At 37.5% G+C, this 14,323-nt stretch overlaps 1 protein-coding gene across 3 annotated transcripts in view; it reads right to left on the bottom strand.

Annotated features, from left to right (window-relative positions):
• LOC127422262 (LIM domain kinase 1-like) overlaps positions 1 to 14,323 on the bottom strand; it is a 98,728-nt gene that overhangs the window by 35,183 nt on the left and 49,222 nt on the right. For all 3 annotated transcript variants that reach the window (XM_051665656.1, XM_051665657.1, XM_051665655.1), the window contains one exon: positions 8,736 to 8,874. In XM_051665656.1, coding sequence (XP_051521616.1) covers positions 8,736 to 8,874 — 139 coding nt within the window. The remainder of the gene's footprint in view (positions 1 to 8,735; positions 8,875 to 14,323) is intronic.

Raw genomic sequence — 14,323 nt, forward strand, 5'->3', positions numbered from 1 at the left:
GGATCACTGGGCTTTTCAGAGATCCAAATGTTTGAAAGTTTGACCTCCTCTCCTTCTATTAAATAGTATCACAGTTCAGTTCAGCACATAAAATACAATATGAATAAAATATTATTATTCAATAAACCATTTTTATCATATGTATTTTATGCACCAAACACTATATTGAGATTTAAAAAAGGGAAATTGTAAAACTTGTTCCGCTGGGTCTCATGAACTTATGGTAAGATGACATCATAATAGCTTGTAATGTAAAATAATGAGATCTTTATAATGACAGAGCAGACTGCATATATGAAAATACACAGAAATATTAGTTCACAATTTAAATATATTTTATAAAATGTATATGTCAGAATTGTCAAAGCTCTGTGATTTTTTTTTTGTGGTGGGCATGAATACAATGTATGATGATTGAGAGATATTCCTCAAAAAAATCTGTGTATCATTTGTTCATTTCATATTCAACTGGGAATTCAAAATCAGAAAAACAAAAAACAACTTATTTCATTATTCATTTACAAAACCAATATTAAAATATAGCTGCAAGCAGTGATACTGGGGTCAAGCCAATTATCGGCACCATGAGCAGCAAAAGAAGCTTTGTGACATGTTTTTGGTTAGAGTCCGATGAACAGTGTATGAGGAGTTAGAAAAAGTAACCTTTCAATCATAAAAAAAACCCATTTATTTGAAAAATAACTAAAAATGGCTAGTTCTTAGAATTTTTGTCCAGTATGTGGTGCTGTTCTGAAACTGCTCAGGTAGTATCTGGGCATGATGGTTATCATGCAGGGAAGCGTTCAAGAGTTATAAGCCAAAATAGCCATTTTTCCATCTCCTGACCAGTAGGGGGCAGTGATCCAAAACACTGCAGGTAACCTCAGGGCCTAATGGTGATGACATGTACCAAGTTGCGTCCCAATCCCTCAAAGTGTTGCGGAGATACAGCATCAATTTCTACTTTGCGTGTTCTTCGTCGAATTCGTTGAAGCGCCATTTGAAAATGGTATGGTTTATCAAATTTCTGTAAAAATATTTTTTGTCGTGAGTGCCTCTAGATGATGCATGCCAATTTTTGTGCAAATCGGACAAACAGTCTAGGAGGAGTTCGAAAAAGTATGTTTTCAAAACATTTAAAAATGGCAGACAGGAAGTTTGCTCGATCATGACATAATTGGTATCATTGTTCTCGGCACGAACCACTGAATCTATCAAGACCAGTCTCATGACAGTAGGCAAAACGAGTCAATAGCTATTAGCATTTTTAGAAATAGCATTATAATTTTTGACCACAAGGTGGTGCTGTCCCTTCAGAGCATGGTGCCAAAGACACATACCGAGTTTCATAATGTTACGCCAAGTCTTTGTAAAATACAGCATTTTATGACTAAATTCAAAATGGCCGATGTCCAAAATGGCCAACATAGGAATTTTTCATACCGTTGGACTCGCTATACCCTACTGAATCTAATGAGACCAATTTGATGATTTTATGACAAACTGTTTAGAAGTTATAAGCAAAAATGTGCTTTTTCATATCTCGTGACCAGTAGGGGGCAGTGCGCCAAAACTCTGCAGGTGACCTCAGGGCCTAATGGTGATGACACGTACCAAGTTTCGTCCCAATCCCTTAAAAGTGTTGCGGAGATACAGCCTCAAGTTCAATTTTGCACGTTCTGCGTCGAATTCGTTGAAGCGCCATTCAAAAACGATATGGTTTATCAAAATTCTGTGAATACATTTTTGTCGTGAGTGCCTCTAGATGATGCAGGCCAATTTTCATGCAAATCGGACAAACGGCCTAGGACAAGTTCGAAAAAGTATGTTTTTCAGAAAATTCAAAATGGTGGAAACATTTTCATGACGGAAAATGACGTCATAGGGTGCAATCAAATCGTCTTGAGCAAAGGACTCACAGTTCAAAAGTTATTAACATAAACGTGAGTGCAAATATGGGCAGTTGGTGGCGCTAGAGATTTTCAGGTAGAAATGCCAAATTTGCTGTGGTAACAGATCAGACTGTCCTCTATCTGTGTGCCCAGCACTAGGACAATCATTGCTACGTGAAACAATTGATAAGAGCAACACACACACACACACACACACACACACTTGTTTTTATATCATTGTGGGGACTCTCCATAGACATTCATGCATTTTATACAGATCTAACGATAATTTCTATCCCCTAACCCTAACCCTTAGGGTTGTTTAGTATGTTTAATAAGCCATTTTCCTCGTGGGGACTGCTGGCTTGGCCCCACAAGGTAGTATAAACATGTACACAAACACACACACACACACACAAACACACACATTATTAAGGTGTTTATTAAGATGAATCCCTTGCTCTGTATGACAAATGTCTTCTCACAGTTATCCTTCTTCATGCCACACAACTTTTTTTATTCATTTATAAGTGGTACCATGCATTGCAGCAGATCAGATGGGCACTGGTGGTTCACACTGTACTGGAGAATCAGCTGGCATTCGCAGTTAGGGTAACCAGATGTCACTTTAAAACCGGGGACAGTCCTGATTTTACAAGTCATGTACCATATCACGGTGGACTTACAGTCGGGACACCTTTTGTCCTAAAAATTAGACTAAGGCAGCTATAGTTTGATTGCTTTATATAGCATTTTAAATTGACATCAGTGTTTAGTGCGTTTCTGAAATTAGAAATCATCAAAGTGTATTGAAAGAATCGGTTTATTTTCATTTTTACATATTGCAGTGAAATGAACAAAAGATGCGGTTCAGGGAATATAAAGGCTTAACGTAGAGTGCATCCAAGACAGATGAGCATTCATGCCAGTGAATTATAACAGCTACAACAGTAATTAACAAATGATAAACAATAATAATATTAATAATAATAACAAATAAATTGGAAGATATTATTACATTTAATATTTAATATAAGACAATAAGTATTTACATGGCAGCGAAGAGTAATTTCAAGCTCAGATCATTCGAACATCCATGTTTTTGAATGGGAATGTGGGTGGCCTTTACCTACTAAGTCGTATACGAGGCAGTTTTTGTGCCTTTTATTATCGGACAAATGTGAAGGCTATGTGTAAATGCTGATTTTAAATTCACTGGTCGAGCTTTTGAGAGCTGAGCATTCATGAACCTACCATTAGCATCATTTCCATGATGAGCAAGTCCCTCACACCTAAGCTCCCAGAGCGGGGTAAAGTTAGTTTAGGTTCGATATTTTTTTATATTCGGTTTCTCATACACACGCTCTCTGATTTCGCACACTTGGCTTGATGTTATGGTATATAAATATAAATGGTATATAACTATAATATACAGACATAAAACACTGCACTCAAAACTGTCAGTTGGTGTAGCGGCTGCAGAATTATGACTGAAAATGCTCCGATGCGCTTTCATTGCTTAGAATACTTAAGGGATCGTCTGAAAATTCCACTCACTATTAAACACAGGAGGTGTCCAATCACTCCTTCAGTTGACGTGCAAGTTAAACATAAAACATTAAAAGTACACTTTTACATTCCAAATATTGAAGTAGGCTGCCAGTTAAAAGACTGAGCTACTACAAGTGAGATTTTTACAGTAAGTCCAATAATATGAATACAGTATTAGATTATTTAAAATAAATAAATAAAAACTCACCAAAATGTTATTTTCACATTCCAAAGGTTGTAGTAAGTTCCCAGTGGATAGACTGACATACTACAGATGAGATGTTTACAGTATGTCCAATAATGAGTACTGTTTTAGATTATTTTTGAGAAAAAGAAAAAGGAAATTCACCAAAACATTATTTCACATTCCAAAGGTTGTAGTATGCTCCCAGTGGATAGACTGATTTACGACAGGTGAGATTATTACAGTAAATCCAATAATATGAACACATTATTAGGTTCTTTTAGAATTAACATCATACAAATTCCTGAAAATTTTATTTTCACATTCCAAAGGTTGTAGTAACTTCCCAGTGGATGGACTAACTGTAAAAATCTCACCTGTAGTATGTCAGTCTATCTACTGGGAACTTACTACAACCTTTGGAATGTGAAAATAATGTTTTTGTTAATTTTAGTGATTTTGTTTCATAATATCAGTAAATACGGTACATTCATATGCAGAGCCATCACTCTGGCGATCAACTACAACCTGTGAATTATTACTATTTTTTTTATTTTATTTTTTTTATGATAGAACATGCAAGTCAATAGTCGAATAAATGACTGCTCTGACGCCAGTGACGTTTTAGTTGTGGGTGGAGTTTTCAGATGGTCCCTTACGCACCATAGGCGAATATCCAACAAATATCGAACCTAAAACTAACCTTACCCCACAGTTAAACATGTCTACACAATGTAGGCATATGCTTCAATAGTCTTATGAATGTATAGTTATTTGCTTTATCTCATTTAAAACCACGTGCATTCAAACCGAGGCAACGTCAAAGACAGCATGTTTATGTTTAGGGCTGTCTGATAAATCTGACTATTTGATGAGAGAGATAGCTCAGCTGCAATAAACGTGGTGAATTTTGGAGAAACAATGGTAAATAACTGAATATTATCTGAACAATTAACTGGCTTTCAGCTGGTTTTATTCAATAAAATAATATACAAAATTTTAACCAAGCACAAGTTGCTTATGTTCAGTAAATACTAATTTTAAAATATCAGTAACAATATAATCATTACTGTCACTTTTACTTTATTCAAATCAGTGTCAGATTTCACATTAAAAAAAAAAGGAGTGCATGCAATACAAAAGCGGACATTTTTGGAAATGTTAAATATTTTATATATAAATATTTTCCATCAAGAAATGCCTGGAAATGTCCACCAGTTGGCAGCAGACATCTAGTACATTGCAGACAACAGGATTTTCGGCGATCCTTAATCGCAAAATTCTCGATGCAAACTGGAGGCTGAATTCAGTGTTTCTAGACTCTAGGGCTGCAACTAACGATTATTTTGATGATCGATTAATCTAATGATTATTAGAACAATTTAGGTGCTTCTTGCAATGATTAACAGATGAGCATTTGTCTTGAGGTAAGAGGTTGTATTAAACATATGTTTACTAAAAAATAAACAAATGAGGATGAAATAATCTTTTAAAAATACTCTTAAACAATCTTCAACGAATAACAGTTAGAGTGTCCTACAATCGGGCTGCAGAGCACCTCTGGCTAAAACATATCATCATTAGAGTTTAAGATGATCTCATGTTACGTACTGTGATATCAAACCACTATATTGTGTTAACAATTTTTTATGAACGCATTGTCGAAAATATTGACTCTGTCTTTTCTTTCTTCTCATATAATAACATGATTTCAGTTATTATAATCATTCGATTTTAATTAATAGATAGCTGTAATAGAACTAGAGGTTAAAATGTAAGAATTAACTGATGAAAAACACATATGTGTCATGTATTCCCTGTTTTTGTCTAGACTTTTAAGTTGAAATTCTTGTTTAGTTCCCTGTTCCTGTTTCCTGTGTTTGTTTTGTAGTCCTCTGTAGTTTTATTTCATGATTTGTTCACCCTGATTGTTTCCCCAGGTGTTCCTTGTTTTCCCTGGTTAGTTTGTCAGTCTTCACAAGTGTTGTCATATTTTGTTTCTTATATTCTGAGTTTATTTGCGTTAATAAAGCTGCGTTTAGATCCTCATTCCTCGCCTGCCTCGTCACAATATGTTGAGAATATCAGAATATAGAGGTCCCTCAATGTCTATGGCTCTGGTACTTTGGGCCTGAGGTGGGGAAAATATGATTTATAAAAAGGTAACCTTTTGAAATGAAATGATAGAAACAATAAAAATAAAAATAAAAATGTGTCAATTTTTTTTTTGACACAAACAGCATGGATTCCTGCTCAGTAAAGCCTCTTTATACTGCGTTTTCCAGGTAAGTGCAGTTGATGTGCTTCCTCACAGGAGCTGACTCACAGTCTACAGACCCGACATTCATCTGCTGATGCTCCTCTAATGAAGATGAGTGCCTGTCAATCAAACACAGGAAGTGCACACTGGACATCTTCAGTTCACTTACTGTGGGTCAGAGGAGTTTAATTATTGGGATTGTACTGCCTGAGGCCATCTGTGTGTCACTAAATCACACAGTGTGCTCTGGAAAACCAACAAACAAAGAAACAGTAATGCAAACACAGTCAGTATTTTTTAGCTGAAGCAGGCCAGACACTTTGGGGTGAATTCACTGAGCAGACACTTTTTTTGTGATTTTGTTGAGTGTTCATTTTGGCTCGTAATTTGAAATGGAGCTAAGGTCACGATGTCCATGATAACATAATGATGCATGTTAACTATTGCTCAAATACCATAATACCGAATACCAGCACGTCAAGTGGGTGCAATTCATTCTTCGTCAATTCACCCATTTATGTTTAAAAGCACAGATCACACACTCAAACCTGCTCAGCAGTCGGCAGAAACCACATGATGGTTCCACTAAGAGCACATTCACAATGAGAAACTATTCAAGCAAAACCAAACTCTGGTTGAGCTCTGGTTTTCTTGACTAACATCACAAACTGACTGCGCGAGAGAGAATCTGTGTGCAAACTGCTGTGAGAGAAACCAGACGCTGCTGTCTTTGTGGATGAAAGTTCACAGATGCGTGAGCATCATTTTATCACCCTCACGAGCATGTGTGTGGGCCAAACCATAGCTATAAATTGAACAGCACTCATAATGCATCAGTTTGTGTTCTTACGGTACTGACAAAAAACAGCTGCTGACCAGAACTTTCCAGAAATTTTTTTAAAGTTTAATTTAATTTCATCATCAAAATGGTGTCTAATCAATAAATTCTTCAAACTTTTAACAAGTGAAAATAGTTTCAACATGTCATTGCATTTTTTTGGCCAAACTTTTATTCAACAGCAGTCTTGCTTGTGATATTTTGATTTATTATGATTATTACAGTGAATATTACATTTTACTATACAGTTGTAATATATTTTTATTCAATTTCAGGGCTCTAGATTTTATTTTGAAACATGCTTTTACTATGACGTGTGTTTTTTGCCTGAAGCTTCACTTTCCAGATAAACAGTTTGCAACACTTAAGTCACGTCTGAAATCTCATCTCTTTACACTGGCCTTTGAGTCTGACAAATGAAATGTAGGACACAGTTTTGGAGTGTTTGTATTTTGTGTTTTATTTTACTGGTGTTTGTGTATGTGGTAATTTTTAAATGTTATGTTTTAAGTTCTATATAAATAAAGTTGAGTTGAGATTAAAGCACAAATGCTGTGATTTAATTATATAAATATCTATTTTACATGTGCTGCGTGCTTCACAGTAGCCTGGTGCTCTGCTCTGTCATCCGATACAACATGTCGTGAATGATTCTCAATGTCTGTGGACTTTCCCGTGGACGAGGAATTTATTTAAAGTACACAGCTCGTCCACACTAAGATTGCAGCCTTTAGCAGTTTAAATCACACTAGGACGTCACAAATTTAATTTGATTAATTGTCCATTTCAGTGTAAGGAGTACCAGAGCACACACTCAAAATGAGCATTTTAAAGCTGTCGTGTGTCAGTCATACTGTGCGCTGGTACCAGATTGAGTCGGTGCTCGATACCACCGGTACTGCAGAAACACTGGTATCTTTACATCTTTTTTATTTTAGTAAGGACTAGGTACTTTTGACAACACTAACACTTACTACCCAGTAGACACAATTTTTTTTACAATATTACATAAAGTTGCATTATTAATTCAGTTAGGTTAAGATGCAGTAAAAATTATATTTCTTACTGAGCATTTTCTGGTGAAAATATCTAAACTAGGGGTCGACCGATAGTGGTGTTTAGATTTATAAAAAAATTGCAGTATTTAACTAAATGTTTTGCTTCTAATAAATATATACTTACATAAATATACTTACATAAAAATAAAATAATTTTATATTCACAACATTTTATTTGAGTTGCATTATTATTCAAATAATACTGATATAAAATAATATTTATCGAAATAACATTTTATTAACATATTCAATATAGAATATTTTTTACTACGAAAATAAAACCAGATTAAACTACAACATTTTTTAAAATAAAAAAAAAAAAATGTTTTTGTTAAATACTCCTCTGATAGAACATATTTTAACGATCAAAACACAACCCACCACATTACAATGTTTGCGTTTACAGAAATGCACGATGGAAGTCTTTTATCATAAGTGCATAACTGATAAGTTGTTTTGTTTTTTTACAAACACACAGACAGACAAGTCTAAATGATTTTCTTTGGTAATCTACAGCAACTTGTATTTAACCTGGAATTTTCCTTTAACTTTCACCATCAAGACTGGATGCAAAAGTGTTTTATGTGTTATGAGGTTTCAGGCACAACAAATGAATTCAAAAGCTAATAATTCATTCATCCAACTCTTTTCTTTAAAAGAAACAACTGTTGCTCTTGTACAAACAGTGAATAATCCAGTGAGCAGTGAATGCATTAAAACAAGAGGCCATACAAACTTTCCCTTCATCAATACAAAGTCTGAATTAGAGATCGCAGCTCTTTGACTGCAGCACACTGGAGTGTTGTTTATATACTGTGTGAATGTAGTATTGTAGAATGGTGTAACTGGAGCGGATGAGAGAAACTGTAGGATGGATGAATGGATGGGTTGAAAACAGGATTGTGAGGTGAGGAGAGATGGAGAGATTGGGTTTCGCGCGGTCTGGACTCACCATGATCAGTCCGGTGGTGATGGGCTCCGAACAGCCATGACACAACTCGCCAAATTTCACCCAGTAGTCTTTCTTACAGAAGAGACGGCCGTCCTTCTCATAGTACCAGTGAGAGAGGGATGCCCCGCACTCACAACACCTGAGAGAGAGAGAGAGATAAAGCACTGTAAATGAGTGCACAAAAAGAAAACAATGCACATGAACAAGTTCAAAGGTAAAGACTGCCATGTGATTATCGATCTTGCATTCCATTTTTAGAAGAAAAAAAAAATAACCAGAATGGAGTGATTTTTAGGATTTTTGGTTCCATTAACAGTTCTTGAATGTGCATTCTTCCGCCAATGCAGACACAACACCGTGCTATGTAAAATACCTTGAAAAGTGTTTCCTGCTACCACTCAACAGCACAGCAACACTGCTACTGAATCAGCAGCGCAGAACACAGTGCAACTAGTGTAGTGCGACTCCCAAACAAATGACTATAATGAACCGGTTCTTTTGAATCTACAGCGTGAAACGTACAGTGCGACCAGTGTAGTCTGAATCCTGAACCAATGATTCTAATGAGCTGGTTCTTTTGAACCTACAGCACGACCAGAGTAGTACGATTTCCGAATGAATTACTCCAATGAGCCAGTTCATTTGAATCTACAGCGAGAAACATCCAGCCGTCAATCCGTGCATCTTATCACGTGGCTTGTTGAGCGCGTTACCACGGAAACCTAGCGCGTGTGGAGGCTTCACGCTACTCTCCGCGGCATCCACGCACAACTCACCACATGCCCCACTGAGAACAAACCATATTATAGCGACCATGAGGAGGTTACCTCATGTGACTCTACCCTCCCTAGCAACTGGGCAAATTGGTTGCTTAGGAGACCTGACTGGAGTCACTCTGCACGCCCTGGATTCGAACTTGTGACTACAGGTGTGGTAGAGTCTTTATATGCTGAGCTACCCAGGCCCCCATAAAATCAAGCTTTTAAAGTTTAGTAACATTTTTAACTTCCAAGTACACTGTAAAAGTAAAAGTCAGAGCTGACAGTAGAGTGAGTACATGCAATGAGAAACTCTAAAAATCACCAGTATTACATGAACATCACAATGAAATCAGATGATCCATCCTGTTTGTGTGTGTGTATGTGTGTCATAACAGTAGCTGGAGGCTGAGATCTCACTGTGCTGTCTGTCTATAAGAGACAGTACTATATATTGATCAGATCAAACCCTGAGGGAGACCAGCTGCCACAGAATGACCCCCGCACCTGACCAGACCTTCATCATGATCTTTGAACTGTGACAGAACAAGGAAACCAAACCACTAAATCATACAGCTGCAATGTATCACTATTATCTGTCCACATCCATCAGTGTATATAGATAGAGTGTATACAGCAGTAAAGAAAGAACAGGACAATGTTCTCAGGTAGACCACTGAAATGAGAAGGCAACGTCCATTCTCTGGGTTTATTATCATCTTTTAATCCACAGAAAATTCATGTGACTAAGGCTAGAAATGTATGTGTTATTTTTCAGGTAGATAGCTATAAACATGTAGACGGTTTAACTAACTTTAAATAACTTGCTCAGCAAACTGTTGCTCTGCCTTGACAGTAGCTCACCTGAAAAAGAAAACCAACCATAGGAAAAAAAAAAAGTTTACACTAATGGTCACATTTACCTTCACACGAAATTCTGAGGGTGAATACAGTCATCTCAATGGGAATCTGCTGCACGATTGTGAATTTTACACAATGGACTTCGATGGCGAAGAAGAACTTTGACAGGCGAATTCACCGCATTGACCAATAGGAAGATGCTTGGTTTGGCAGTGACCATTGTGGTAATCAACATTTTGCTACATCCTAATCATTAGCTCTTAAATGGTAAATGGTCTGCACTTATATAACACTTAGCAGTTCTACAAAGCTCTTTACACTGTGACTCACTCACACACCAATGACAGCAGAACTGCCATGCAAGGCCCTAGCCTGCCATTGGGAGCAACTTGGGGTTCAGTGTCTTGCCCAAGGCATGTGGAGTCATGTGAGCCGGGAATTGAACCGCTAACCCTGTGATCAGTAGACAACCCGCTCTATTGCTGTGGTTGCATGTGTAATTAGTTCTTATGTACAATTATTATATTTTATTTGTTTTTGTACAATATGATAAATAATTTTTGTAGTGATATAACTTTTGATTGCTTTGTCGTATCAACACAACATTTTTAAAACTACTTGTTTTTTTGTTTGTCGAGTTATAAGCCTTTCATTTTGGGTATGCCACTGAAACATGAAATCTTTAAAAACACCCACAGAGCTTAAAGGGTTAAAGTAAAAAAAATTCTGCATTGAATTCAAAAGGTTCTGTATACTTTGATGGTGAAAAATAACTCATATCCAATGTAAACATGAAATGCAATTAGGTAATTATGCTATATTTTAATTAAATGCAATTTTGTAATAAACCAACTTTGAGCATGTGGATAACCATACACAACAGTTCCCACCGAAGACCATTTTTGACCCAGTAAAACCCCTGCAAATATGTTTTAATTATAGCAGCGAATGTTTGACAACCACTATTTCCTCTGAAAAGCTGTAGAAATATATATGCAAAAGTGTGTTGCTGCAGCACAATATATGTGCTCCTTACACGTTATTCAAAACAAAGCATTGATAAACTCAATGCTCTGCTCAATGCCATCACTTCATGAAATGAGGAATAACATTAAAGAAAGTAGCTTAATAATCAAGCTTAATACTTGGTGTTAGAGGTTTGATCAAATCCTTAACTCTATTCAAGCTTTAGTAATAATGATGTTTGACATAGAAAACAGCAGTAATAAGCACTGGCCTTCAGTCTATCCATGTAAATGAAGCTCTTTGTCAATGGAGGTTACTCTATTAGCTGATGAATTCAACCAAAAGCTCCATGCGCTGAGGATATCTGTGTATTGTGTGTGATGATCCCCTGGGCTTGTGTTATCAGACTGTAGTGATGAAAGCAGAGATGAACAGGATGCTGTTAATCATTTGCTCTATCCGTCTGTCTCAGTGCCCTGGAACAGAGCCACACTTCCATCGGAGTCGGAGAGGTATATGACACCTCTCTCATTCATCTCACTCATTCATGAGTGGTGGTGGCATAGTGGACTAAAGCACTGAACTGGTAAGCAAAAGGTTGTTGGTTCAATTCCCATAGCCACCACCATTGTGTCCTTGAGTAAGGCACGTTGCTCCAGGAGGATTGTCCCTGTAATAAGGGCACTGTAAGTCACTTTGGATAAAAGCGTCTGCCAAATGCATAAATGTAAATCTCTATCTCGGAGGGGAATCAGGCAACACTTCATTAAAACACATCTCTTTCTATGTTTATGAGATCAATCACTTCATTCATAAAAGCTCCAATGAGCTCCCAACTACCAAATGTACCATACTTTATGGACATGCAGCATGGTATTCCTTAAAGTTCCCTGGAGTATCATGTAAATGCCACGGATATGCTAATTAATCAAAACATTATGACCACTCACAGGTGACGCAAATAACGTTGATCATCTCCTAACAAGGCCACATGTCAAGGTCTGGGTAGATTAGATGGTAAGCTAACAATCAATTCTATCAGAGAGACTTGCAGGCTTGGTAAAGTTGACATGACATTTATTTGATGAAATGATATTGAACCACAGAATATATTTTCTCTTTTGGCGTAAGCCCTGTCTGGTGGTCCGATGCTATTGCTACTCGAACCGTCAGATCCTGCTGGAGATAGGAGGCAGGGGGCGAGAAGCCTACCCCCGTGCAGGACAGGACCCGACTGGTGGCAGTGGGGAGGTGGAGGTTGCAGTGTTGGCACATTGAAACGCAAAGAGGTAGATTGAAAACAGGCTTTTAAAGCAATGGCTGATGTATGATTGTCTAGGAGCTAACTAGATAATGGCGTGATGATGTACAGCTGTGAGTCTCCCACTAGAACTAAGCATACGTTTACATTTCTCAAAGTCAACATGTTGAATGCAGGAGAAATGGGCAGGAGAAGACCTGAGTGACTTTGACAAGGGCCAAATTGTTATGGCCAGATGACTGGATCAGAGAATCTCTGAAACAGCAAGGCTTGTGGGGTGCCATTCATGTGGATGTCAATTTGACACTTACCAACTACCTAAACATCGTTGCAGACCAGGTACACCCCTTCAAGGCAATGGTATTCCCTGATGGCAGTGGCCTCTTTCAGCAGGATAATGTGCCCTGCCACACTGCACACACTGTTCGGGAATGGTTTGAGGAACATGATGAAGAGTTCAATGTGTTCCCCTGGCCTCCAAATTGCCCAGATCTCAAACCGATTGAGCTTCTGTGGGATGTGCTGGAACAACAAGTCCGATCCACGGCGCTCCACCTCGCAATTTACAGGACTTGAAGAATCTGCTGCTAATGTCTTGGTGCCAGATACCACAGGACACCTTCAGGGGTCTTGTAGAGTCCATGCCAAGGCAGGTTGGTGCTGTTTTGTCGGCAAGCAGAGGACCAACAGCATATAAGGCAGGTGGTCATAATGTTTTGGCTCACCAGTGAGTATTAAAGCCCCATCTGAAACCATTCTAAGGCTACGTCCACACTAATAAGTTTTTGTTTAAAAACACATCCACACTGAGGTGCCGTTTTTGTCCAGTGAAAACTGAGCTATATCCTAGTGGATAAATTTGAAAATGCCATATTCGAAAACGATGACGTATTTGTTGTCATGCGTCGCAGTCATGTGATCCATTAAACCCAAAACAATCAAGATGGTGGGCCATGTTGTAGCGCCATTGTTGTGTCTGCTATCCACTTTGATAGCGTTATTAAAGATAAATGTTACTTTGAACAAACTTCACATTGCATTCCCTCAAAGGTGATGGGAAGTTTCCTCGGAATTGCTGTCCAGCGGAGGAACACGAGCACAATTGCATTTCAGACCGTACATGGAAATGATGCAGGACCATGCTTGTTATGGATTTAAGAGTTTTCAGATGTTTCAGTGTAGACAAGCAACTTTTGAAAAACGTTTAAAAACGGCAGTGTGGGCGGAGAGCTTTTCGAAAATGAAAACACTGTTTTCAAATGTATCCGGATTAATGTGGAGGTAGCCTAATTCAGTTTTTCATGGCAGTGGCATTCCTTACCATGATAACTATAGTTTTATATTATTAAAAAATATGTATATGGGGTCTCATTAGTTTCAGAAGCTTCCACAATCTGTCATTTAGTTTTTTTATGACCGCGATGATAAGAAAAAGTTACTGCAGTTTTATTGTAGTAACTGTACCTATTTTAACGACAATATTTTGGAAAAAAATCTATGGTTACCATGGTAAATGTCAGTGAGGGATGATGTAAAGAGGGTAAGGCGGAGATAAAGAGAAGAGCACTGATAATACGACTGTTTCCTCATTTCTTCCTACACAAACATTTCATCAGTTTTGTGGTTTTACTTTCTATTTTAAGAACTTTACAGCACTAAAATCTTCACTTTACCTTAAGTGGGATTTTACACAGCTACTATTACAACACATACAACTAATTAGTTCTCGAGGAAATTGTACA

Source organism: Myxocyprinus asiaticus, chromosome 31 (genome assembly GCF_019703515.2).
Source record: "Myxocyprinus asiaticus isolate MX2 ecotype Aquarium Trade chromosome 31, UBuf_Myxa_2, whole genome shotgun sequence".
Taxonomy (NCBI): Eukaryota; Metazoa; Chordata; class Actinopteri; order Cypriniformes; family Catostomidae; genus Myxocyprinus; species Myxocyprinus asiaticus.